Source organism: Semicossyphus pulcher, unplaced genomic scaffold (genome assembly GCF_022749685.1).
Source record: "Semicossyphus pulcher isolate SPU_LCO1_2020_fin unplaced genomic scaffold, fSemPul1.0.p SCAF_7, whole genome shotgun sequence".
Taxonomy (NCBI): Eukaryota; Metazoa; Chordata; class Actinopteri; order Labriformes; family Labridae; genus Semicossyphus; species Semicossyphus pulcher.
The window spans coordinates 20,906,081-20,933,337 of NW_027211748.1; the positions used below are offsets into that span (position 1 = coordinate 20,906,081).

Genomic DNA, 27,257 nt, shown 5'->3' on the forward strand with positions numbered 1-27,257 from the left:
GGAGAGGGCTGTGTTTATACTGACATATGTTCTAAAGTTCACCTTTAGTCAGAGGGTTAGGTGTACGTACTGAAGCCCTGAAATAAATCAATTATTTATCAATTATTATATATAAAATAAATGTATTTATTTATAGTTCAATTGACTCACTTTTTTATCATTAGAACTAATTAAAACATTTTACCCACTGTTTAGCACCACTTTATTTAACTTACCGTAAAATCTGGAATATATGTCGTAGTCTGTTTTTTGGGGTATCCCAGAGAAAGAAAATACATTTATCTATTCTAATTATTAATTAAAATGTGTGTGCAAGTTATTTCAACACTATTTCAATTTATTTTCATTCAAAACACACACAAATGACAGCCTACCATCTGTTTTCACCACGTCGAGTTTGCTGCTTGCTACTGGTGCTGTAGCTAGCGGTAGCTAGTAGCATACGGTAACGTTGATTGTTGTGAGGGTGGCGGCTTCACTGGCGATCATGCTGGTGCATGTCCGTGACGAAGCGTTAGCAACAATCAAGTTAGTTTTCCTCGCTTAAAACAGTGATGTAAACAGCACTGCAGCTTATTGTAAATAGCGCCATCGTCTGGGTAAAATACTGTAACACAATAACATACCTCTCTTTGTATTTCATACTGTTATATTGGTTGCGCAGGTATATAGGACGCAGCCCACTTTTTAGATGAAAAAATGTATTAAATGTGCGTCTCATACACCGAATTTTACGGTAAATACTTGTGGCAGTGGTCACTCAAATTTTATGTAGAAACACCTACTGTATATTTTTTTATGTTTTACAGTGTAGTGCAGAGCACTGTAAATCAATGAGCCAAACATGCTTTAATTTCAAATGTCAGAAGGATACATTTTTCCAGTAATGTAGAAAATGTTTAAGGGCCTGTGTCCACTAACAGCGTTTTTTGTGCTGGCAGCGCTCACCAGCGCTTACTGCTGCTAGGTTACAAAGTTTGTCTGGCGGCACTTTTGCTTCCCTTGGTAGTGACCATGAAGTCTGTTTTAAATCTTAATATTTGATATCTTAAAAAGCGGAATATTTGCTTTTATTCATGAATATTTTACAAAGAAAACATAAAAACGATGAAAATGAATCGTGTCCTGGAATCAGCAGCAGCTCTAGACCTGGAAGTTGTACCTGCGAAAAAACGAAAGGATTAGCTTCACCTCCACCATTGTTGTTGACGAAGTTAATATCAGACGTCCCACCCCTTCTTGATTTTGATTGGTCGGTGAGGGAGAAGTGACATTGTCGAGCGTGGCGCTGTTCCAAAAGTTGAACTATTTTCAACTGAGAGCGACAAAAAACAGCTGATGCTGAGGGCGTTTATGCTCTTAGGACACTGCATTGGTTTTGTATAGAGCCGGTGTGCTGCCGGTGAAAAAAATGCTGTTAGTGGACACAGGCCCTTATTGACTTTACAAATATATTAGGTCTAGATTGCTGGGCACGCATGTTTGTGTAATGATGGATGAAACACTGTTGAGTACATTTAAAGCCCTGAAGGTTCAAGGTTTAAAAAATGCTTGAACTATTTTAAACGGTCTTTTGGCAGTCAAAAATGTATTTAAAAAATAACATACGATGAAAACAAATATCAAATTAATTCAATAAGCCTTGTGTGGAGGTCTGTGGTGACTTCTCTTTTAAAGAAAAAACACATCTGTAGCAAACATTCCTCCAGAGAACAAGACAGCTTCACATGAGCATGAGCACGTCCGCATTCAGACACACACTCACACGGGTCACAAGAGATAGTGACACACCGACTCGGAGCATGCTGCATTCACAGAAATGTTTCTCGAAGCATGAAGTCTCTCTTAAAGAGACGGATCCACGTCTGACTGTCTCACTCGTTCACTGTCTTTAAATAAAGGCTCAAAGACTAAAGATAGAAGATTGTGATGCTTCTACAAACCAAAGGCTGGCAGGAATTAAGTGTGTGAAGGAATACTTAGTGGACATTAGCAGTGTGTGTGTGTGTGTGTGTGTGTGTGTTTTGGCTGTTGTCAGTGGAAGCTGCGGTGCCCGGAGGACGGTGCTCTCCGTCTATAATTACACCTGTCTGTTTCCCCCTTTGGCATCATCCTCACTTAGAGTAATCTGCTTCCTCAGCCCTGTGTGTGTGTGTGTGTGTGTGTGTGTGTGTGTGTGTGTGTGTGTGTGTGTGTGTGTGTGTGTGTGTGTCTGTGTGTGCGTGCTGCCACAGTCAGAATCTTGTGAATGTGGAGCCTCCTATTTGAAACCACACAGCGACCACAGAGATGTGGTGTTTTTAAAAAGGTCTGCAGCATTATGTCATGTCTGGTCCTGATGAATGTGAAACCACACACCGCTCGCTCGCTACTGTTTATATCTGGCCAGACATAAATGTTTGACAGCGGATTCATCCACACCTTTTTCTCACTAATGATACTGGGCTGCACGATTATGACCAAACACTTTAAGGACAATTTTTTTTAATGTACTTTAACATTTAAATAAATGGAGCAACTCTTTTTTTACATTTTGTGCTGCTTTCTGGCTCATGTTCAAATTTTCCATCAAAATAAGACTTAAAATTCACTTCTTTACCTGAATTCAATGCACCTTTGCACTGGTGCATCATGAGTCATTTCAGTGTGTCTTTGGGAGTTGGGTGGACAGGGTGTCGCGCTGTTCAGCAACGCTGTTATGGATGTCTGACTTGGAGCTGGACAGGGACGGGGAGCAGCGACATTATCCCTCTCGGCCTTCATACACTCATCATGCTGCACTTTGTGCTGTTTTTTCTGCTGATTGAACAAGTTAGTTGTGTTGCTTTGCGGCGCAGACACCGGTTTCATGACCTCTTCGCGTATTATTTTTTCTTGCGTGCTTGCTGAAATACTTCCAAACAAGTGTTGACGAGCCGTTTGGGGGAAACGATGTTTTGGTTTAAAGACTGACCAGTTCTCTTGCTGTTTTAGCGTAACAACAAGCAGCGTTCAAAACACTTCAAAGACGTGGGTGACGCTCCCGTAGCTCCTGCTAACCAAAACACACACATAACTTACAGAAAAAACAACAAAGATCCCGCATGTTGGCGTATTTAACAGCAGCTTCTTGTGTTGGTCTGAAGCAGACGTTCACAGATATGTAAACTTCAATGACTGTAGTGATTGTTTTAGTTACGTCTCCTCTCGCCGTTCCTCCTCTACTCTGCTAATCAGGAACAGATCGGCTGCAGGAGCCGTATTTGTCAACAGAGCTGTCAATCATCCTTTTTGCAGCATCAAATAACTAATTAAGAATAAACTTGTCAGAAAAATGAACACTTGGACGTAAATCAGCATGATAAGAACTAACTATAATGAAAACCATGTTTGAGAAAAATGTATTTGACGTGTATTTTGATTTTATAGTTTGACTCATGTCCCATCTGTTAAAATGGAGGAGGCGGGCTTTATGACCTATACTGCAGCCAGTCAGCAGGGGGTGATAGAGAGGGTTTGGCGTCACTTTTAGGGAAAAATGTGGAGTCTATGAGGAAAACACGTCACTAACTGGGTGCCACTTGTGACTTTTTTCACAAAAGTCACCACAGACATTCAGTCCATAATAATGCTGTATACTGCAAATGCAAAGGCTTTCATCAGTGGGCCACAGGCTCGATCACCACTGTATTACCTCAGTCGGCGATAGTTACTTAACAGACATTTATTTCCATGAAAATCGAGATGATCACTTTAATATCTAACAGCAGCACCAGTTTCTGCATTTTGAAAACGCTCTCCTTTAGGGCCTCTACACAAAGGTTTTCCTGAATAGCTCTGCACAGCACACACATTGTGAGGGTTCAAATTTAGGGGAAAGGAAATCGCTTAATTCACAAACACAAACACACACACACACACATAAGCATGCAGAAGCATTCAGTTCACTTAATCTAATTGTCTTCTTAATGGGCACTTCCTAAACGCTAAGTCACTGCTGCTGTGTCGTCAGCATTTAAGCCAAGAAGCAGGAAATCTCTCTCTCTCCAAGAATGATAAGCGTGTGTGTGTGTGTGTGTGTGTGTGTGTGTGTGTGTGTGTGTGTGTGTGTGTGTGTGTGTCGTGGGGCTGCTCCTTATGTCCTCAGATAAGAGCCTATTAGGGATCACTGGTGTCTGGTGGTGACTGCTGGCTGCTGGTTTTAACTCGACCCTTTCTCTCCACACATTTAACAGGACGTGCTGTTAAAACAGGAAAAGGAGGAAGAAGTTTGGACATTAAAATCCCCGTCTGATATGACAGTGTGTGAATGGGTCAGTGCTGTGTGAATAAAGGGACAAGGGAGAAAGAGAGGTGAAGTGGAAGGAGAGTTTTCTGTGAGGCTGTCATAGATGGAAAAGAGTAGGAGATAGTGATAACTGAAATGAGAGTCTTCCTCCATCTCCGCCCACACACTGCAGCTCAGTGTCTCCTGAGTGCAAAGTGACTGAGCAGAAAGCTCAATGACTCCTTCAGGTGGCTTTTCAAGCTGAAATGAGACTGTTAGCCTGGCTGTTGTTGACGCTTAATACCATATTAGGGTTCATAATGTTGTGTAGAAGCACAAAATCATCAGGTTTTTAATCTCATTGTGTGTGTGTCCAACAAACAGTGCTCCCATCACTGAATAATGCATCTAAAAAATCATATAAATCTGATCATAAATACTTTATAATAATAAACACACTAAAGCCTATGGTCAAATTCCTGTTTTGATTAACTTGACTGTTGCCCACCACCTTTTCTTGTTGACAATATTATGATAAATAATAAATGATTCTATAAATAACTGAGAGAGAGTTAAGGAGGTTGGTGTAGAGCTGCTCTTTGTGACTTCTTGAGATAACTTTTCAGTTCCTCCAGTAAGTTGCAAAGTTGCATTCCTGCAAATTCACGCCACAATTTGCCACAAATTTGATCATCCTGTTTCCCCGTGAGCATGAAGTCATTTATATAATGAAACTCACTTCTTTGATATTCAAAATATTGATCCCCAGAGTTCTGCAATGTTGTACACACATCGGAGGGCATCTTTTACTGTATTACTCACTTGTTACTGATGTTTCTGTCATTGTTGATTTTGAAAAAATTAACAAGTAAGTGTAATAAATATCGTGTAGATTCTCCTTATATGTGCATATGTAAAGCATTGAATGTGCACACGCAGTGAGAAATGAGCATTTCATGGCTGTAGTATCATTCAGTATTACACTTGTTTTTGGTGACGTCTTGTCACGTAAATTGACAGGAAGTGATGTCAGAAGACAAACAGCTGGCTCAGCCAATAGGCCTTTTTCACAGAAGACTTTTTAGCATGTGACAGTAGGAAAAGCGGATGTGTTTATAGCAGCATTAGCGACGGCTGTATTCCATTTAACTTCTTCAATTTCATGGTCCTGGTTGTGTGCACGCTGACTGCCTGTCATGGCTTAGACACCTTATCATTAACACCTGCACTCTTCCTCCTGTTAGACTGTCATAATGAAAAAAAGCCCATAGATGGCTTCATTGGAGTGTCTTTCCCAGTCGCTCACAGTGGATGTGTAATGTGTTACACAGTAAAAGCACTCCAAACATTACAGCTTTTATTGCAGCATTTAAAGACAGCTGCAGCAAAATCAGGCATTAGGCTACTCAAAGTCTTTCCCCTCTTATCTCCAGAGGCAGTGAGTGTCACAGTGAGGGGGCAAAAAGACAGAAGGTGCTCATGCTGGTACTTTTATGGGACACATAAGGAACCTTTAAAACAAAAGTGATCTTACTGGAATACTCTCTCTTTCTTTTTGTAGAGATGTTCAGTTTTCTTCTTTTGCTTCCCTCGACGCACAGCCGGCTTCATCCCTTCATATCTCCTCTTCATTTCCTCTCCAGGTGTTCAGCGGTAAGCGCCCAGACGGAGGAGACTTCCCCCAGCAGGGCCAGCCGGCCTCCTCCTTCCGTAAGCTGTCTCCCACACCTCCTCTGGGCCTCGGGGAGGGAGTCCTGACCACGCAGCCCGGCGAAGGAGCTCCTCTCGATGGGCAGCAGCAGGCTCTGACCTGCCTCATCCCGGAGAAAGATCTGACGCTGTTTGAGAAGCTCGGGGACGGCTCCTTCGGTGTGGTGAAGAGAGGAGAGTGGCTGACGCCTGCAGGGAAGGTGGTGAGGAGACACACACTTAAAAATTATTGAAAAGATAACTGCTGTGTGTTGGAGATATTTGTTGAAGACAGAGCAGTTGCATGGTCACACTACTTTACCAGTTTTTGAATAAAACGTGCAGCTTTTTGCTGATGTGGGATAATAAATAAAAGCAGGTGCATGAATCTGTGAACTCATACTGTCTTTATGATGAGTTTGTATGAATCTGATTAAAAGGGCTCTTAAAGGCTGAATAGTATCAACACATTTTGAATCAGTAACCCCTCTCCTTGTCTGCAGCTGAACGTAGCTGTGAAGTGTCTGAAGACGGACGTGCTCAGCCAGCCTGACGCTCTGGAGGACTTCATCTGTGAGGTCAACGCCATGCACTCCCTGGACCACCAGAACCTCATTCGCCTCTACGGTGTGGTGCTCACACACCCAATGAAGATGGTAGTGGACACACAGAAACGCACACACACAGGGAGGACAGAGAGACAGAAGCACACATACAGTATGCAACATCAGTCTCTAGTAAATCTGCTTGTTCCTGATCTACCAGTAGTCTCAACCACACACATGTAACATAGCTGTCCCTGTCAGGCACCTTAGGGTGCTTCATGACCTTACGGTCTGTTGAAATCAGGTCGAGCTTGTCCGGAGAAAGTGATGGAGAAAAGAAGGGAGAAAGGGAGGGAGGAGTGTAGACTGAGGGCTAAAATAAGGGCTGACATTTAATCCTTGTTTTCTTCCTGGTGTTAGCGAGAGATGTTCTGATACCATTCTTTCTTTCCCGGTCATAGACCGTATAATCAGTCATTGCTACCCATTCTGAATATGCTTTGTATTGTTATTTAACAACTACAGGCTCCTCCTTAACCCTGCACTGATATGATATGATTGCTTTATTAGCTTTTTGGCCTGGCTCAGTCCACAGAAGGAATTCTAACCTAGAAACAAGCTAAGCTAACGTTAGCAGCAGCTCAACTTGCTGCTTTTCCAAATGTCTACGGTACAGAATCAGAGAAACCCTGATTTTTTTGAGTCCTGAGTTCTGGTTACTTAACTTAAAACATACATAAATAAGTCCTTGATATATGTGTGATTGGTAAACATCAATGACTGTATATATAGATGGACAACGCGTCTCCATCTTCTCTCATTGTACAAAAGTGAAGCCAAAGTAGCCCCTGTGACGGGCGCTGCCACCTTGCGATGGTGATGTCATTTGGAGCCAGAGCTGCGCAGTAGAGATCAGCGGGTGGAGCAGCTGTAGCCGCTTTCGCTAACCAAAACAGTGTGTAACAGCAGAACAGCTTCTTGTGTTGCTCTGAAGCAGACGTTCACAGATATGTAAACTTCACTGGCTGTCGTGATTGTTTTAGTTACGTCTCCTCTCGCCGTTCCTCCTCTACTCTGCTAATCAGGAACAGATCAGGCTTTATAACCTAAACTGCAGCCAGTCAGCAGGGGGCGATAGAGAGGGTTTGGCTTCACTTTAATGTCGTCCATCTTTTTATCCAGTCTGTGGTAAACTTAGAGCTGTGTCCCAATCCAAGGACTGCAGCCTCCGAAGGCCGTATTTGAAGGCCGATTGCGTCACAGAAGCGCGTCGACGGCTGTCCCAATTTGAACGCTCCTTCAGTTGCTGCTGACAAATATGTCCTCCGTTTCCCGGGCCGCAAAGGATGCACCCGATGGATCCTTCGCGGCCCAACGTATCCCACGATTCATTGCATGCCTATTCAAACGAAATGGCAGACTTTTACGAGGCTGAAGAATACCCTTTGAAATGTAAAAGTTTTTGGTTTCAACTGAATCGAAGAGTGAGTGTGATACATGTTTAAGAAACGAAAGAGCCCTTGAAACAAATTATCCTTAAAATAATAGGTTAACGATGTTAGTTATGCTAGCTAGTTAACCCACTAGCTACCTATTGCTAGGCAACAGGAGCAGCATTTGGTGACGCAAGGGTAGACCAGACCGTCTCATTTCAGCTCGGCTTTAATGGTCTCCGCTGGCTATGAATGGAGCATCCTCCGTGGACGTTTCCTTCGAAGGCTGTGGCCCCTGGATTGGGACACAGCTTATAAACAATGGTTTAGGATTGTAGCATTGACTAGCTAATACCCAGTGCTGCAATTTTGCTTGTACAAGAGGCATTTCTAAAACTGGTATTAGTATTAAAACAACTCCAGTATTACTCTGTAGTCGTTTCTGATTCATATAGCCAGATATTTCAGTCCATGTGATGGGATTGTCGTCTTTTTTCCTCCTACTCTCACTTATTTTCCTCATTTTATCTTTAAATCCCTCCTCTCTTTCTTGTCTTAATCATCTATCCCTCCTTCTTTTGCTTTTCACTCCCACATTCCTCTTCTCACCCACTCTCTCCCCCTCTCTCTCCCCCTCTGAAGGTGACTGAGCTGGCTCCTCTGGGTTCTCTGCTGGAGCGTCTGCGTTGTGTGCGTCCGCAGGGCCCCGTGTTGATCCACACTCTGTGTCAGTACGCCGTGCAGGTGGCCTGTGGCATGGCCTACCTGGAGCAGAGGAGGTTCATCCACAGGGACCTGGCAGCCAGGTAGGAGGCAGGGAACTTTCTAAAGGTGGACTTGATAAGTTTTATCAGCTATAAAAAGGGTGTGTTCTCCCCCTGGATTTATTTTTATTGGTGGGTTGAATTATTTATATAGCTTCTCCTGTCCTCCACCCAAAATTTACAGGCTGTTACAGGGAGGCTTGGCCCTGAAGCAGCATGAGTCACTGGTTGGCTGGCTGTCCTGGGTGGTCTAAGCTGTTGGTCTTGCCCAAATTCGTCACTTTTACTTAAACTGTTGACACTCTGTTAGTGCCTGAGAAAAACTCTTGGTAAAAGTGAGTCATTTTCCTTGTTAAAGCTGTGACTGCACACGGCTGCTACAGGATGACAAACACTTTTTCTCAAGCTGTGGTTGTTTCTACCTGAAGTTGGTCCTGAAGTTTAGGGCTGCTTTCACAAGAGGACATGATCAGCACTGAGTACAACATGCTAAGATAACTGTAACTGAACGGCACATGGACTTCATTTATGATCAGATCATCAAATCTGAGTTATGTTCGAGATTGAACATTACAACTGCCTCTTTTTATAGGGGATTTAGGGGTTTGATGCAACTCTTAAAGGGCCAGTTCGCCCATTTTCAACCTCAGGCCTATCATGCTATTATGGGGAGCTAATGTCATTATGGTAGGATTTTTTTTTTTTTCAGGGGTGACGTGCTCCTTTAAAACATTTAAAAAAAACAATAAAAGACCTATTCATAAAACTTTTATAGACGTGGAGCGCTGTTTAGCTCAGTTGGTAGAGCAGGCGCCCCATGTACAGAGGCTACAGTTCTCGTCGCACTGATCACAGGTTCGACTTCCGGTCTGCCGATCATTTGGTGCATGTCATCCCCCACTCTCTACTCCCAACATTTCCTGTCTATCTTCAAGCTGTCCTATAAATGAAGCCAAGGCCAAAAAAAAAACTTTTATAGATGTATTCGTCCTTATACAACATTTAGTTCAAACCAAGTAATCTGAGTGGCCAAGAGGCATTCTATGAGTGCTGATATAGAGAACAACATCACTGGGACTTTTCACTCTGTGTATCACTCCGCCTCAACCACCTGCAACACCGCACAAAGAAGCAGAAAACACGCGCACGCACACACACACACACACACACACACACACACACAGACAACAGCGGCCACCCCAGGCAAGGAGGCAGAGACACATCATTACACTCGTTAACAATACAACAGCTGGACTCATATATGACTCAGTCATAACACTGGTACCTCTGAATCACACAGCAGACTCTTGTTTCACTGGTTGATGATAAATCAAATCAAACAGATAAATGTACATGATGAAAACAGCTGATCTGTGGTAACCTGGAGACACAGGGTGCAGCAGAATGTTTGGGTTGCTTGGCAACAAAAGTCCAGTTTCAGTTAAGTTGTGGAACTAGTTGAGTCGGTGGAGCAAAAAATAATCTGTTGTTGATTGTTACTGTTCACTACTATTTGTCGCTTGTATAACTGTTGTATAAAAGCAATATCACACTCAGTACAACATCACTCCCTGTCATGTGATTTTGTTTAATTGTCTTGGTTGCTGCTGCTTGTGGAGAGCTTCTGTGAACTTAAAAAAGTGATATAATAAACAGCTGCCTTCCAGTTTTTCCAGAGTACGCCTTTGCAATGCAGAGTTTAAAAAGATGCTGTGACTACTTACTACATATGTTTATTTTAAACATCTAGCTCTATAATGTGTCGCTGTCTCTCTGAAGGAACATCCTGCTGGCCTCAGCTCACAGAGTGAAGATCGGTGACTTCGGCCTGATGAGGGCGCTGCCCAACAACGACGAGCACTACGTCATGCAGGAGCACCGAAAGGTCCCGTTTGCGTGGTGGGTGGACCGAGAGAGCAGCACAATAAAAGCACAGCTGTACTTGGAAGCAAACCAGGGAGGGATGTGAGCGGTTTAAGTGGTGGGAACAGATTTATTTTATTGCAGAAAGATTTCACAGAGAAACGCGATCAGTCACAGCTGCATTCCAGCCGTGCTGATGATTCTTATAAAACAATGCTCGCTGGGTTTGTTCTCTTTCTCTCCACTGTTTTTTCCCCCCCGATACATTTATGATTTTAGTTTCCAAACTCGGCGAACTTCTTTAAAACAATGTTTCAATGTTTAAGTAGCTACATTAAAGACTGAATACATTCTCTGCCCAAAGTGACCTTTGCTTAGACCTGTATATAAGTGATTGAGGTTTGTTGTCTCTCCTGCTGCAGGTGTGCCCCAGAGAGTCTGAAGACCAGAACGTTCTCCCACGCTACAGACACATGGATGTTTGGAGTCACGCTCTGGGAGATGTTCACACATGGCCAGGAGCCATGGCTGGGCCTTAATGGGAGCCAGGTAAACACGAACACACAGACAAATAAATACACATACAGTATATAGCATATATACACAAGACATACTGAAGCTGAAGTTTGTAAGAACTAGTCACCGTTATTCACATCTTCACTGATATATATTCTTCATTCTTACTTTTTTAACTGTGTTTGTCCTTTATAAAACAATTTCTAGATCCTGCACAAGATTGATAAAGAAGGTGAGCGCCTTCCAAAGCCTGAAGACTGTCCGCAGGATATCTACAACGTCATGCTGCAGTGCTGGGCTCAGAAACCAGACGACAGGCCCACGTTTGTCGCCCTGCGGGAGTTCCTGCTTGAGGTACGAGAGCCGTCATGTGGGTCGCTACGGAGTGTTTAATCCAGGATATTTAATATGAGTTTTCTTTAATCATTTTCATTTTTATTGGTGGGATAATATGACAAAAATAAGCGACGCCACTTTGTGGCGATTAAAGGCAATTGTGGGAGCATACATCCCAGATACCCAGATGTTTACAGCTGCCTCCCTTTGTTACTGTTGTAAGTCTTGATTTTCCTCACTGATGGTCGCTTTCCTTTTCAGACTGTTTGCCTTCATCTGAGCGTCCAATTTGTTTCTTTTTCTTTGGATTTTCACTTATTTTTGAAGTTGTATCTGTAGTCATCCATCTTTTCTTTGTTTGTTCAGCCATAGTAGATTACTGTTTACTCGCAACACTTGCAGAGACTGGAAAAGCAGCCGCTTAGCTCCGCCTACCCTCTCTGGCAGACCAACCACTGCTGGCTGATAGAAAATGTGTCACTAACTGGGCGCCAGACACCCAGTCTTTAATAATACTATATACTGCAAATGCAAAGGCTTTCATCAGTGGGCCATAGGCTCAATCACAATTGAGTTACCTCATTCGGCGATAGATAGTGACTTAACAGACATTTATTTACATGAAAACCTTTTATATCTTTATCTTGATTATATCTGTAAGACAACTAAATGAAAAGAAAATGAATGGGTGTTTTTGTAAGAGATGTTTATCTGTGTTATGTGATCTGACACAGAGTTTTCAAGAGTATTGCATTTTTGCATTTGCCAGGGAGAGTAAGGAGAGAAAGAAAAATTAATAATAAGCAATAAGTGAATAAATAATATATAATATTTTTAGAAAATAATATAATAGGTCTTTTTAAAGCTTCTTGTGGTATTGTTAGGGATACTTTGTTTACCTGTTCATCATTTCCATTCACATCCATCTTGGAAAATACACATGAAGGCAATCTTAACCACTTGTAGCAGAGAGGCTTCCCTCATCTGTTGTTGAATAAACAGACTATTAGCTCCCCCTAGTGGAGTCACTGTGAAGGACAAACTGAAATATGCCCTCTAGCTGGAGTGACTGCTGGTTCATTCATAAAAGTGTGCCTCTGTATGTGTGTGTGTTTTCAGACCATGCCCACAGACATGTGTGCTCTGCAGGACTTTGACGAGATGGACAAACTCCACATCCAGGTCAATGATGTCATCACCATCATCGAGGGGAGGTGGGTGTCAACAAGACGGTTCATGTTTCAACGAGAAGCCTTTTTCCTAACGTGTCACTTTAACCGAACAAACCTGCTGGCCAGCGTTGTAACTTTTCTTTCTTGTTTATATACTGTGTTCACATTTAGATTTAAAGACACAAGGAAAAAGAATAGACAAACAAAGACATTAAAATGGACATCTTTGGGGCGCCTGTTTAATCTCCCCGTCTTTCAGGGCAGAGAACTACTGGTGGCGAGGTCAAAACAAGCGGACCCTGAAGTTGGGCCAGTTCCCCAGAAACGTGGTGACATCAGTCGCCGGTTTGTCAGCTCACGACATCAGCCGGCCGCTTAAGAACAGCTTCATCCACACGGGACACGGAGACTCCAACCCTCACCGCTGCTGGGGCTTCCCCGACAGGATCGACGAGTATGAAACAATTCATGTTTAATAACTTTTAGTGTTATGTGACATTGGTACCACAGTTTACCCAGAGAGCTCTTAACCGGTCTGTTTATAGCTTTATAAATACTCTGGGACTGAGTTGTCCTGATACACTGTCACCAATAGATGGCAGTAGCACAATATTACAACATTTTACCACAGGTTTGTTGGATTCAGTGTTTTGACATTGACTGTAATTAAGTCTGTCCTCCTCCTCCCTGCAGCCTGTACCTCGGGAATCCCATGGATCCTCCTGATGTCCTCAGCGTCGACCTCAGCGCTGCTCGGCCCACGCAGCTCCCGGGACGAGCTAGAAGTGAGTAAAAGAGCTCTTTACCACACAGTCATGAATGCATTAACACACAGGTAATAACATTCAGCGTCCACAATCTCTGGGTTCAAACTTTCTCGTTAGCAGAGCTTATTTAAACTCGGTTAGCATTTAGCTCAGGAGCTGAAAGTCAATGCTGGTCGGTGCTTAACACGCCTTTCAATCAAATGGCAAATGATCAGATTCAACATTTAAGCTATCCTGTTTTTTGTACTCTTACATCATCAATTAGATTTAAAGGTTATGGCAGCGCTTCTGAAAAAGGTCCAGCACAGAGCTTTCTTTTGATTTTTCTGAACACATGCTGGCAAAGCTTTCTTATGCAACCTGACATTTGCTTCCTGCTTTCCCTCCTCTAATCTTTCTCCCTTTGCCGCTGTCTTTTCTTTCATCTTTCAACCCTTCGCGGTCCTGGCGGTCTTTGCTTTTTCTTTTTATGCAGAGGAGCCTCCTCCCCGGCCTCCTCAGCCAGCCGTGTTACTCAAGAGTAAGTCTGGTTTCCCTCAGCAGCTCCTCACACATTGCTCCTGCCCTCTCTGTTCCCTCCTTGCTCCACTCCTCAAAGGTACATCCGTTAGTGTGTTGTCTCTCCTTTGCCTGTCTTTGCGGTGATTCTGTCGTCTGCTTTTATTTCCTCTCTTGACGTCATTGTTTCTCCATCTTTTCCCCCATTTGTGCCCCACTAACAGGTGTGCAGTGTCCTTGCTGTGCCCTGTAGGACTTAACTTGTAGGCTTTCTGTGGAGTGGAGTGTGTCTTGTGTTTAGTGGTTTGATGTGAAAAGAGCATCAGTGTCATTCCTCTCTCTTATTCCAGTCAAGTAATGAGTTTTGTGTGTTCGTGTCTGCAGAGCCTTGTTATGACCCAGTAAACGACGATGAGGATCTGACTTCAGCCGGACTAAAGAGATTATCACTTCGGAAAACAGGTTCTGTCAAAGGCTTGAAGCTCAAACCGGCAGCCTGGGTCTCTGCCTCCAAACACGGGGGCGGCCGGACGTCGGGCTCGGGCTACAACCCCAACAGTGAAGTGTCCCTCATTGACTTTGGGGAGGAGTACCCCCCGCCCACGCCCTCCCCCTCTCCTGTGGTCGAAATTCAGATTCCCTCTCTGGCGAGGCTCGCTTTGGAAGCGGAGAACATCCTGGACCGGACTCCGCCTCAGAGTCCGTCCAAATCGTTGCCCCGCCCCCTTCACCCGACACCAGTGGTGGACTGGGATGCTCGACCTTTGCCCCCACCCCCAGCGTATGATGATGTAGCTCAAGATGAAGACGACATGGAGGTACGGTAGGAGGTGATACAGCACATTTTACATCATACCAAACTTTCATCTTCGTCTCTTCTTAAATCAGAATGTAAAAGTTTTAATCTTCTTCCTCCCCAAAGGTGAGCTCCATCACCAGCACAGAGCAGCCGCATGAAGAGGAGCAGCGTGACGAGGCTCTCTCCTCCGGGCAGAAGGTGGAGGCGGACTTTCTTGTCTCCAGGGCGTCAGACAGACCCGGACTGGAGGACAACCTCTTCCTCCCCAGCAGGCAGAGCCACAACCTGTCCTCCTCCTTCTCCCAGTCTGCTGAGATATTCCAGGAGCTGCAGCAGGAGTGCATGAGGAGGCTCAACGTGCCAACAGGAAGCGCTGCGCCGTCCCAGACCTCTACCTCCTGCCCTCAGACTCCACAGACCCAGGAGGGGCAGCTGCACAGCGTTGTTCCTCCTGAGGACAAACCTCAGATCCCCCCTCGTGTCCCCATCCCCCCTCGCCCCATAAAAAGAGGCGACTACTCATCTGCTCGCTGGTCGAGGGATCTCTCTCTGTCACCGACGCCACCTGACTCCACAGACTCGCTCTCAGAGCAGGAAAGACCTCCTCAGATCCCTCCCAGAGACCCTCTGTCTCAGCCGAGCTCCAGGACTCCCAGCCCCATGACCCTGGTGGTGTGCTCCCCTCAGCAGAGAGTCTACTCTGTCAGCCCCACCACCTCCTGCTCCTCCACACACGCCTACGGCTCCTACCTCTCCACCTCCCCGGGTAAACTCATGCCCACCACGCACAGCTTCGCCTCAGACCCTAAATATGCTGCACCCAAAGTGATCCAGGCTCAGGCGCAGGGGAAGGACGCCTCGAGCAAGGGCCCCTGTATCCTCCCCATCGTACGAGACGGACGTAAAGTCAGTAACACCCACTATTACCTCCTACCAGAGAGGCCGCCGTACCTCGACCGCTACGACCGCTTCTTCAGAGAGGCGGAGAGCCTGCCTGCCAGCGCCGTGGAGGAGAGGCACGTACGGCAAGCTAACACGGCCACAGTCAGACCCATGGTGATCAACAGCCAGACCCTGCAGGGACACGCACAGGGACAGGGACTCTCTCAGCCCGGCGAGCTGAAGGCTAACTTCTCCTCCAACAATAACAGCAGTCTGGGGGGGCTGCCGCGGTCAGGGATGAAGACATCAGTCAGTCTCCCTCGAGTCTGCTCAGACGGCCTGACAGCAGCAGTGGTGCCTGCTTCCTGCACCAGGACAGATGGAGGAGGGAGCTCCGCTGACAGGGTCAGAATGGTAAGGTCAGAGAGATTCAGATTACCTTTGAAACTTCTCATTAGAAATAGATTGTGTGTATAATATAAGATTAATATCACTGCCTGTGAGGTGTTATTTATTGCTTTGGTAATTAAAGTGCAACACTTCCTCTCTCTCATGATGGATGTGAAAGCTCTGCAGTGAGATGGTTTACATGTAATATACAGGTGACCTCATGCCTGCCTTAATTATACTTTGATTGCTTTGTAAAGCCCTTAAACTATACAATAACCATCAGCTCTTTCAAATCACTGATATGAAAGACTGTATCTCCTTTAATGTGAGACGAAGTCTTTATCACAGAGATAAGAGCCAACATGTCAGAGCAGTGTTGGCGTGATTTAGTGTGATTGGTTTTATCAGATTTTAAAGTTGTAATCCCGAAGATCTCGTTCTCTTTGGCGGCACCTATGTTGATAAACGGTAATTGCGGGAGAACACTTCCCAGATATCCAGACAGTGTTGCATGTGTGACGTCCACGGTTGGCTCCGGTTGTAACTCTTGATTTTCCTCGCGGACGGTCGCTTTCCTTTTCAGACTGTTTGCTTCATCTGAGCGTCCAATTTGTTTCTTTTTCTTTGGATTTTCACTTATTGTTGAAGTTGTATCTGTAGTCATCGATCTTTTCTTTGTTTGTTCAGCCATAGTAGATTACTGTTTACCTGCAACACTTGCAGAGACCGGAAAAGCAGCCGCTTAGCTCCGCCTACCCTCTCTGGCAGACCAACTACTGCTGGCTGATGGAAAACGCGTCACTAACTGGGCGCCGCTTGTGATTTTTTCTGCTAAAGTTGCCACAGACACCCAGTCTGTAATAATACTATATACTGCAAATGTAAAGGCTTTCATCAGTGGGCCATAGGCTCACTCACCATTGTGTTACCTCATTCGGTGATAAATAGTAACTTAACAGACATTTATTTTAAAGAAAATCTTTTGATTTGATACATGACCAGTTTGACTCAGTTGAAACTTTTTTCTTACAGTTAATGTAACTAATTAATATACAGCTCCAGAAAATTATTATTATTATTAGAAGACCACTGCAAACAAAAGTTTTTCTTCAGTTATTCTATTTATAGGTTTGTGTTTGAGTAAAATTAACTTTTGTTTTATTGTAAACAACATTTTTTCTACTTCCAAATCAAATATTCTCATTGAGGTCTTTTATTTGCAGTAAATGACGACGACAGGTAAGAAAATAAGATTGTTTTTCAGCCCTTGAACAAAGCAAAGAAAACAAGTTCATGTTTAAACAACAGAATACTGTTTTAACTCGCTTCCTCTTGATCACATTCAGGAGGTCAGTGGGGTTCACATCTGGATTGGGCCGACCATGACCTGTAGAGAGAGAGAGGCTGATTTCAGGAATGTTTGCAGTGCTCTCTTATTTTTTACAGAGCCGATAATTGCATCATTGTGGTGTACAGTAGCATACATACAGTATCCGTACTGAACACAAGGGGGCAACAGAGGGCAATTTTATTGGTTTTCCGTACAGGTCATTGCCTGTAGGGAAAATTGTGTGTATGTGTGTTTAAGTGTGTTTCTCTTTCTGTTCGAGAGAAGGCAAGAGTAATTTCTAGCACATACAGAACATAAGTGAACATAATAGGTGCTGATGAAACTTGCATGTTATAATGTTTTTAACCTGCAAATGAACTTATAAAAGCCTGCCGATCAGACGAAGTTTGGTCACAAACAAACATTTGTTTTTCCAATGAAAAAGCACAAACCTGTTGCAACTTCTCAGAACTCGTTTAAAGGCTGTCAGTGTTCTTCAGAGACAAAGGTCGTATTAATTATTGCTGCGAATTGAATTTGAGAGGCGTGGAAGCAGACTTTGATTGGTTTCTTTTGGCCGGCCGATTGATTGTGACACCGATTGAGCTGGAGTAAGAGTCACTGCGAAACACCGAAGGGTCTCCATCGATCAGGCACATGGCATCTTGTAATGGATATACTGGGATCTGTGGCCGCACACGAGCTGCAGTGAGAACGAGGGGTCATAAATAAAGTGTACTGCAGAGGAGCTGGATGCAAGACGAAGACGTGCCCTTCGCATTTACGAGCTGTAGACTGTGCGGTATTACATATAGATAAATAACATAAATAACAGAACACAATGTCACTTGGATTCTTATCCTCAACTTGGTGAAGCCAAAAGTGAAAAAAAAAATGGACTTGTATAATCGCCTAGAAAGCTAAAGGGTGAAAAAAGGGATCCCGTCGTGTACAGGTGCTCCTAAAGAAGTCAGCACTGAGGTCAGGTGAACAATCAGAGCCAGGGGAGTATAACAGTTGTTAGATGCTGCAGAGAGTGACACTGTTGATGTTGTGTGATGCAGGTGCAGGAGGCCGTTCATGGTGTGACAATAGAGGAGTGCCAGGCCGCCCTCCAGAACCACAACTGGAACATCCAGAAAGCTGTGCATTATCTAAAGGTGAGAGGGATTAGAAGAAGGCTCTGAAGAAGCTTGATGTGCATTGTTTCATATGTCGTTCATATGGTGATTCTGTAATAATCACAATAATGATTTTATAAAGGTTTTGATGGAGCCCTCAAACTGACAAAGTCTAGAAAAAGGTTATCAGACAAGAACAAAACATGAATGAATACATCAGTGGATGATTAAGTGTGTTAACTGGTTAAATTACAGAAAGAAAAATATAATATAAATGTTTTTTTCTCTTCCGATTAGTAACTTTATGATGCTATTTCTAACAAAGCTAGATTTATACGTTAATAAGACGGGAGGGATTGGATGTTTATGTGTGTGACATGATTGCAGTTAGGGATGGGCATTTCAAACAAAAATACAATTTGATATTCACTAAGAACTATTTGATTATTACTCAAAGATCGCCCCATGCTAGTTTTACCTGGTAAAGTTTGCACTTGACCTCATTTGCGTTTATTTTTTCTAAAGAGTTTCACACAGAACTCTTTGACGTCTGCAGAAGTCTCTGAATTTTTCACTCGTTCCGAATCTCACAGCGCCGCACCAGTTTTACCGGCACCTGGCACTAACGCTTTCTTCTTCCCTTGTTTTTTAATGGCGGTAAGCAAACAGCTTTCAGATGTGCTATAGCAACCGTCTGACGGTAGTACCGCATCACAACCAGGCACCGGTAAAAATAATGGAAAAACTATATTTTTAAGATAATAGTTGCATTGATTTTTCTTTTTTTCTTTTTTATAAATGAATGACTTTAAATATTCTCAATTCATGACTCATCAGTGTGGCATCTGTCACAAAACCTTTCAAACCAGAGCTTATAGTGTTCATAACATATTTACCACACTGCTTACTGCTGTAGAACAGCTGTGTAAACTCTTATAACAGCCAAAGACGTTTATCCTGTTAAGATTACTTGAAAGGTCACTGACCGCATTCGTCTGTCTTCAAAATATTACCTTCAATGCATTTTTTTTAACAGCAAGCAGTGCAGTAGAAATAAGTCTATTTTCCTTTCCTATTATAAAAAAAAAACGGTTTTATTTGTTACCACTTGTTCAATCTCTGAACCACTCGGTCTCAGCTGGCGGCGATACAAGCCTCTGTGAGCAACAGCAAACATTGTGGGCATTCCGGGTTAGCCAGCGTTTAGCGATAAGGACCTCCAGCCAATACTTCCTTCTCTGTGCGCTGCTTTGTTTACAGTCCAGTTAGCAGCTTGAGGAAAAAAAAGTTAAAGTTAGAAAAGTCAAAATGAAGCTTTGTCAGGTCTGTCCTCAAGAGGAGAAGGAAACTACTTTTAAAATGCTCGTTTGTTGAACGGAGGTCGGACCGATCGTTTCTGATGCATTCGAGGGAGTCGGGAAATTTGTACGCTGAGCGGCTTTTGCGACACATCATCAAGCAGATTTGTCACTCAAGTTGTATTGTTGATCTAGAACAGATTGTTAGCTGCACTTGCTGCAGATGTGTGTTTATAGAGATGAATAAGAAGCTAAATCGTTGTCAGATAGCCGCTGATGGGAGCCGGGATGGCATTATGGCGCATTATGTTCCGCCTGCTTTTGCGCTCCACACGGACTGTTTTTCCTGCTGATACATGAACGGAAACCAGAACACATTTATGTAGAATCTGTAAAAAGAGGTTACCAACTGTTAAGAGGTAGAGAACGAGAAGTAAGAACATTTTTTGTCAACACCAATTTTTTTTTATCTGATGGTATTACTTCTTTGTGTATTCAGTCATATTTTCGATATATCTGCTAACTTTTTTACAGCATTTTGTCTGTTTTTGTGCTCCATAGTCTTAAATACGATATAATCATAAAAAGTTCACAAACACTCCTTTAACCTCATGAAACCCACAGTTACAAACAATGTCAGTCTCACCCGGATGGTTTTAGTCCATCAGAATAAAAGTGAAGTGCACCATTATATGGCAGCAGTGCGATTATTAAGAGACTTCAGTAGTAAACAGTGCTGTGCTGCAGTGTCCTCAGAGATCCAGCTCACTGCCTCTCAGCTCAGCTGTTGATTCCCTTTCTTTAATAACCTCTTTTATACAGCATAGCACGGCTAACAGGTAGTCATTCAGTTGCTGAATGTTACTTTTACTTTATGGGTTCATATCAGGATATGAGAGCAGCAACTCTGCCGAACCTTCAGGGAACTCCTGCTCTCTGCTGCAATGAGCGTGCTATAAATAAAAAAAGCATATAGACAGAGTTTGGCCCCCTCCGCTTGTGGTTGGGGCCCCTGTGGCTGGATAGAGGATGTGTTTCAGATGGCAGTGGGTACAGGGGAACGCTTGAGTGCTCTTTTATAGGGGTGGCAAAGTTTGGAAGATAAATAAAAATGCAATCCAGAGGACTCAGATTCAATTGGAGCAATGGAAGTGTGTTCGGGAAAGACAATGAGATTATATTAGGACTGAAATAATGTCATAATAAGCTTACAAACACACTCGCATGAAGAAGTATCTGCAGTTCTCTCCGAGTCATTACCTGACCCCATGACTCCACTGTAATGTCCCCTCTCCTGCCTCCCCCCTCCCCCCTCCCTGCCTCCTGGCCTCTTTGTGCAGCTCTCTTCATCTTGTTGTGTTTGTTCTCCGTCTCTCTGCAGGTGGAGCAGTTGTTCTGTTTGGGTCTGAGGAGCAGGTCCGAATGTCTAAAGCTGCTGGAGATGTGTGACTGGAACCTGGAGGTGGCCAGCACTCAGATGTTAGATAACTACGGATCTGCCAACAGACAGAGGTACGGCGCTGTAATCTATAGCTCTGTTAGCTCGACTCTGGTTCTGCTCAAGCAGAATCTGTACCTCTTAATGGACTCTGCTCTCATATTACAATCCAGCAGGGACTGTCCATCAATCAAAGTTATTTAATACTAGAAGGCTGTCATGTTATTAGGCACACACAGTGTCTAATTTGTCTCTGTTTTTGTGACGTAAATGCTCACCTGGCACATGTTTGGACGTTGTTACCGGAAATTAGATTCTAGACCTCCCTCCACATCCCGACATGAGGTCCATTTTAGAAAAACAAATCATTAAAATCTGCCTCCTAGCTTGGCTGGAGTTCCACAAATTTACCCTCCTCCAAATCTGAATTGCAGCAAGTATGCTGGAAAAGTTAGCAGCCGACGAGAGACAGGCAGCAGGGTGATGCAAGGAGAAGCTGCTGCTGCTCTGCTAATGATGCTAACAATCATGGTCGGCTGCAACACTGAGAAAGTTCTCTGCTGCTTTGTCGATCTCTTTTACAGAAATATATATAAACATTACTCAACGAAATTAAGGGATCAGTTTTTAATTTAAATGTTTATATTTTCAAAATAATGCGGCTGAAAAATGGACAGTGCAGTAGACATCCAGCAATCAAAATCCAAACAGAAAACATCATCTAACCTCATATTTTTAACTTTAATGGCAAAGCAGGAGGGTGTACAACGAAGCAAGTTCAACATACCCAGGCTTTCTTAACGTGAGCTGGCTCGACTAAGCCTGAAGCACCAGTTGTAACTAGAGTGGTTGTGAACTTCCTCTGTTAGCCCAGCTGCTTCAGGCTCTGTGCCACGCACAGAAAAAGGAGCGATCATCGTCTGTCTGCTTCTGTCAGACTGTTGAAATGAGAAACCATGATGAACATTTAAAAAGTTATTACAGTAAAATCAAACACTGCTGCAAGAGGCAAGAGAGAAACGCTACAAAACGTAAATTAATGTATTTGTTTCATCACACGAAACGCTCTCGCTCTAATGTAACAACTACACAAAGTACAACTCTACAACTTTAACAGTGACACATGATGTCAGGAGTATAGTCAGTGCAGTTAGGTCGGATACTTTCACTTCATGACAAATGCGTGGAAATAACTCTCTATAGCATTTGTCCAAATAGAATTCAAATTAATTAATTGATTTTATTTAATCTGTGATAAATACCAACAGACTCATCAGTTTTATTATCTGCGTTTTATCTGCGAAACCAGCCGTGTAAAACGGACTTGGCAGGAAATTAGGACCAAACATAATAACGTGATCCAATGTCCTCATCACTCTTTAAATGTATGGATGATCTGCTGGAATTTAAAGTCTTAATTTAACCTGAAGCAAACAGGTAAAAACAAGAAGAGGGAGACTGGAGGGGGTTCATAATATAAGCGTAACGTTACGTTCCAGAAGTTTCCGGATACACATAACCTCAGATGAGGATCTGTATTACCCGTGGAGAACATCGTCAGGACATAATTAATGAAAGGACGGCGCTTTATAACAAATTTACAGGCTTAATATGTGACTTCTATGTCCAGTAGGTGTCGCACTTGAGCCCCAGCATGAAACCAAAACAAAACACTGTTTGGCCACACCTCCCCCAACCTACAACCTGCTAACTTTTCCACCCTGACCTGTTCTGCTGTCCCGTTTCAAAGACCTTTCTAAGCGTTATGTTCTTCTATGTAGCAGATACTGAACTTTATTATAACAGAGCAAACAATGGGATTTGGTTGGTAGGCCTGTACAGGCTCATCTAGTCAGAATGCATGTTACAGCTCGAGTTGCAACAGACTGCAGTCAGCATTGTACTGCTGTGGTCTAACGTTAGCACACTTTAGTTTACGATGCATGTTGCTTCAGCCCGCCAACGTGGTTAATTACACAGAGTGACCGTGATATGGTAACACTACAGTATACTAAGCAAGCTAGTTAGCTATCATCTGTAATGTTACTCTAGTACGTGTACATGAACTCGCATGAAACGGGAACGCAGAGCCGTCACGTCCATGTAAACAAAGAGCTGAGAACAACAAACACAGAGGGAGTTTGACTTCACTCTCTTCTGAGGAAGTTATTTTTGGCTGACTGCCTGGGTCAGCTCTAAACACTGGTCTGTATGTGACTGAGTTGCTGCATCGTAATGGTGGATCATGGAGCATATTGGACCTCCACTGACGCAACTCTCTGTCTATACGGCTCTGGATACTTTGTTCGGGGAGTAGGCGGGGCTGCTCCTCAGCTGGTCGTCTGCTGTCCTCACCTACGTCCGCAGCGCGCACCTGCTCTCAATATGTCGCATATTAAGCCTTTAAAGCTGAAAATCTGAACATAACCTGGTCCCGACCAGGTCAGCTTTGCAGTAAGTTACCATGGTGATGTAGCCAGGTTAAAAGAGAGGCAGCTTCGTGACACTGAAAACTCTTTAGGCTCAACAGACGCAGCTTTTCCACTAATCTCGCTTCGTAGTACACCCCTCAGGTGTGCTATAAAAAATAAGAATAAGTAATTAAACATGCTTTCCTTGATTTTTAGTAGTTTCGTTTCTTATTAAAAATATGAATAATGTAATGAGTAACTCACCTTGAAGGCCTCAGAAGAGGAGCTCTCTCCTGTAGGACAGTGTAAACATCATTCAGGATAATTTAGGAGGGTTTGATTTTTTCGATCTAATCTAAAACTTCTTTGTATTTGCAGACGGTGACAGAAATCTCAAGCTGCTGAGCTCTGATTGGAACTTCATCCTCCGTAAAACATCATCCGAGAAGATGAAGCTGCACAGACTCACATCCAATCAGAAGACTGTATTTGACTTTGGAGGAACCCAGCACATTTTCACTGAGCTAGCACAAATACCAAACTGCATTACGGCTCCTTTCGTATTTAACACGGACAAAGGAATTCAGCCTGGGGGGCACAAAAGGACATTGGGTCATATTTTGACTTTGGTATGAGAGATGTGTGCTTGTAGAACTCTTTAGGCCGCCATTTTCCATCTTTTAGAAGTTTTTCAAAGGCTGAAGTTTCCCTGAACTTCTGGTTTGTGGTCAGCCTGATTTGCGTCGCCTTACCAAATCACAACAGTGTCACGCGTCCTTGGTGCTAAAATACTGCGATCCTCACTGCCGTCAGCATGTTTGACCTTCTGCAGAGATCATTTCACCTTTTCTTTTATAAACTGCTTTAAACACTCAGTTTGAAAGTGAATCTGAAGACTCCAAAAATCGCACAATATTTCCAGAAGCACTCCCAAAAAAGGTTTGAAACTTTGCCAAAGTCATTATATGTCGTCAGAATAGGGCTGCAGTTTGACTGAAAACTGTTTTCTAATGAAGTAAACCGTCTCAGACTTTAACCCAAACACTGCGCAGATAATGTGCCGAGAGTTCATGAAAGTTTAACCTTGTTTTGACGACAGCAGCGCCTCTTAAAAGCATCTGTTTTGGGAGTTCACTTATCCCCGATATAAAAGCACAACACAATACAAAGCTTTTATTTAATTGGCTGTCCGGGCGGCTCTGTGCAGGATATCATTTGGCCTGTTTATAGTTCTAAAGAGGGTTAGGGAGATGATTCTGCTGCTGAGTCGAGGGGATTCTGTGCAGAAGGAATTCTTTTTGCATAAAACTTTTTCTACATTAACAAAAAGTCACACCCTCAATAATTTGTGCAGCTCTATTTAAAGTGTGCCGGGGGTTGTTAGTGGGATTTGTCGCAGTGCTGCAGGCTCTGTGCTCAGAGTTAAAGGTCAAACTGGTGGAGAATTAATGAAAATAGAAGATCAGAGACGCAGTTTGTCTTTTTTTTTTTTTTTTTTTGGAGTCCGACAAAACTTTCTAATTTATATTCAGACGGTCTGAACTATACATCCTTTCAAAGAGACGTTTATGTGACAAAAGAAGACTGTTATCTTCATTACTGGAAAGGCCGTGCGTCTCTCTTCGGATCGCCTCATAGGGAGTTAAGAATTAAATCGCCACCCAGTGAGTGAAAACACCCCAGATATAATCTTTCCACATCCCTCCCCTCTAAGCACTTTGCCCACACAGAGCTCCTGTGTGTCCGCTTAACCGTCCTGCCAGCTTGGTGTTTTCTCAATGAGCTCAGACGACGTTGGAAGCCAATAACAGCGACGCAGTACAATTTACCCCCAAAGCGCGCGTCCTGTCCCCGTAATCATCACTTATAACCACAAGCGTGATATTTTGGTCAGCAGCTTAAACTGCAGGTGAACCCGCTGATGGATGTGATCCTCCGAGTGGGTGTTGTCACAGCAGAGCCCTCAGCTGTGGACTCAGTGAACAGAGGAAGCTTTTGGGGCCTCTTCAACGTTTGTTCTCCTGTTTTATTCCAGATGCACCGAGTGTATGTAAAAGGAAGGGGAATAAAAGGCACTCCACATCTAAAATTCACTTTTATGTGGTCACCCGAATGCCCCGAAACAACACTTTATACGTTTACACACATCCCTTCTGTGCTACCCCTTTTTTACCAACTGGTACCCATCTATTAAGCTTACAATATAAATGTTTACCCACGTTGGCTTTGCTCCGAACCAACTGGCCCCTCCATATGTGCACAAACGCCCACCATGTGACAAGTCTGAGCACAATCTGTCCGGGCAGCAGCTTCAAATGGCCTCTGAAAAAGCTAATATGGAAGCACAACAAGCCGGCTATCTGTCCGGGCGAATTAGGAGGCTGAAAATAAATAATAAAAAACGTGTTTGGAATATGTTTGACTGATTTTTCTCCTGTGTGCAATAAGGCTGCTGTAGAACCTGTAACCTCCTCCCTCCTGTCCGTCCATCAGTGCCATCCTGTCGTGCGAAAAACGAGCTTTCACCTCTGTCATGATTTTCACTATGAAGTGTTTGGTGACTCCTCCCCAGAACAGGATCCAGAGTCAGATCCGCCATGTTCCCCTCTGATGTATTGGGCTACAGCTGATGTTTGAGGACGCCCTGATGCGAGTGCTGCCTCCTCCGTGTGTCCATGTGTTGTTTGTGTGTAAACCAAGCTGCTGTAGTCGTACTGAAGGACTGAAGTGAACCTCGTGGTGTTATGATCAACCCAAAGCAACATGTTCCTGTTTGGTCTTTGTTTCCTCCGTCATTTATAATGTTTTTGCTGTTTTTTTTCCTTCAGTCCATCTCGCCGTTGCTTCCTCATTTTCATGTATTTGCTCCCCACATTGTGTTTTTACTTTAAACGCCTACTGTACAGTCGGCTTTCATTGCTCCTCTCCTCCTGGGTTGATGGAAATGTTCGAGAGAAGTTCATGCTGCCGGATTTATAAATGTATTTTTTATTAAAGAATGAATTATTTTTTACCTCCTTTGCTCTGCGTGTTAATTGATTTTCAGTCACCTCAGGTTTCCTTGTTAAAGTTTTAGTGCTGCCGAAGGGGAGACGCCATGTTGGGTTTTGTTTTGACTAAATGAAGACATGTTCCACACGAGCCTCAGAAGCATAAAAGCTCATTATGAAGATGAGACAGATTCTGATTAAAAGCCTGATTAACCAAACTATTTTAATTTAGTATAAATGACCAAGAACAAAGAAAGCTTCTGAACAGAATGTGTTCACAGGACGCTCATCAGGTGTTAATAGTTCTCATCAAACATGAAATGTGCTGAAACTCAGTTAATTAACAGATAAGTAAATTTAACATATTTAATTGACATTAATTTATCCTTTCATTGGACTCATTTATCAATAAACCAAAGAGTCTGTAGGTTCACTCGTGACTTGTTCTTCAGCTTAGAGTCGCTTTGTGCTGAAAGCTAATGCAAGGGCAGGGTGAACCTAGGGGAACACGACGAGCCTGGAGGTAACTTCAAGGTTAACTCCAGGTTTTCAGTCAGTGAAGGTGGTTCACTTCTTACCAGAGTAGATCACCATGGTAATCTATGCTGAACAGCTCCAGAGCAGGTGATGTTCTAGATAAGAGATCAACCTGTACTAAACACCACCCACTGACCAATCAGGTCTCTGTGAGCTGATCGTGACAGGGAGGAGGGAGCGAGAGCGGTGAAACACTTCCGCTTTACCGCTTTAAATATATTCATAAAAGTGA

At 43.4% G+C, this 27,257-nt stretch overlaps 1 protein-coding gene across 1 annotated transcript in view; it reads left to right on the forward strand.

Moving 5' to 3' along the window:
* tnk2b (tyrosine kinase, non-receptor, 2b) overlaps positions 1-26,511 on the forward strand; it is a 45,192-nt gene extending 18,681 nt beyond the window's left edge. Inside the window, exons 4-18 of the mRNA XM_069684893.1 lie at positions 5,890-6,159; positions 6,439-6,591; positions 8,556-8,719; positions 10,457-10,576; positions 10,963-11,089; positions 11,264-11,410; positions 12,512-12,606; positions 12,824-13,018; positions 13,258-13,349; positions 13,807-13,851; positions 14,214-14,647; positions 14,752-15,924; positions 18,295-18,390; positions 21,031-21,161; positions 23,877-26,511. Coding sequence (XP_069540994.1) covers positions 5,890-6,159; positions 6,439-6,591; positions 8,556-8,719; positions 10,457-10,576; positions 10,963-11,089; positions 11,264-11,410; positions 12,512-12,606; positions 12,824-13,018; positions 13,258-13,349; positions 13,807-13,851; positions 14,214-14,647; positions 14,752-15,924; positions 18,295-18,390; positions 21,031-21,161; positions 23,877-23,883 — 3,249 coding nt within the window. The 3' untranslated portion in view covers positions 23,884-26,511. The remainder of the gene's footprint in view (positions 1-5,889; positions 6,160-6,438; positions 6,592-8,555; positions 8,720-10,456; positions 10,577-10,962; positions 11,090-11,263; positions 11,411-12,511; positions 12,607-12,823; positions 13,019-13,257; positions 13,350-13,806; positions 13,852-14,213; positions 14,648-14,751; positions 15,925-18,294; positions 18,391-21,030; positions 21,162-23,876) is intronic.
* The last annotated feature ends 746 nt before the right edge of the window (positions 26,512-27,257 follow it).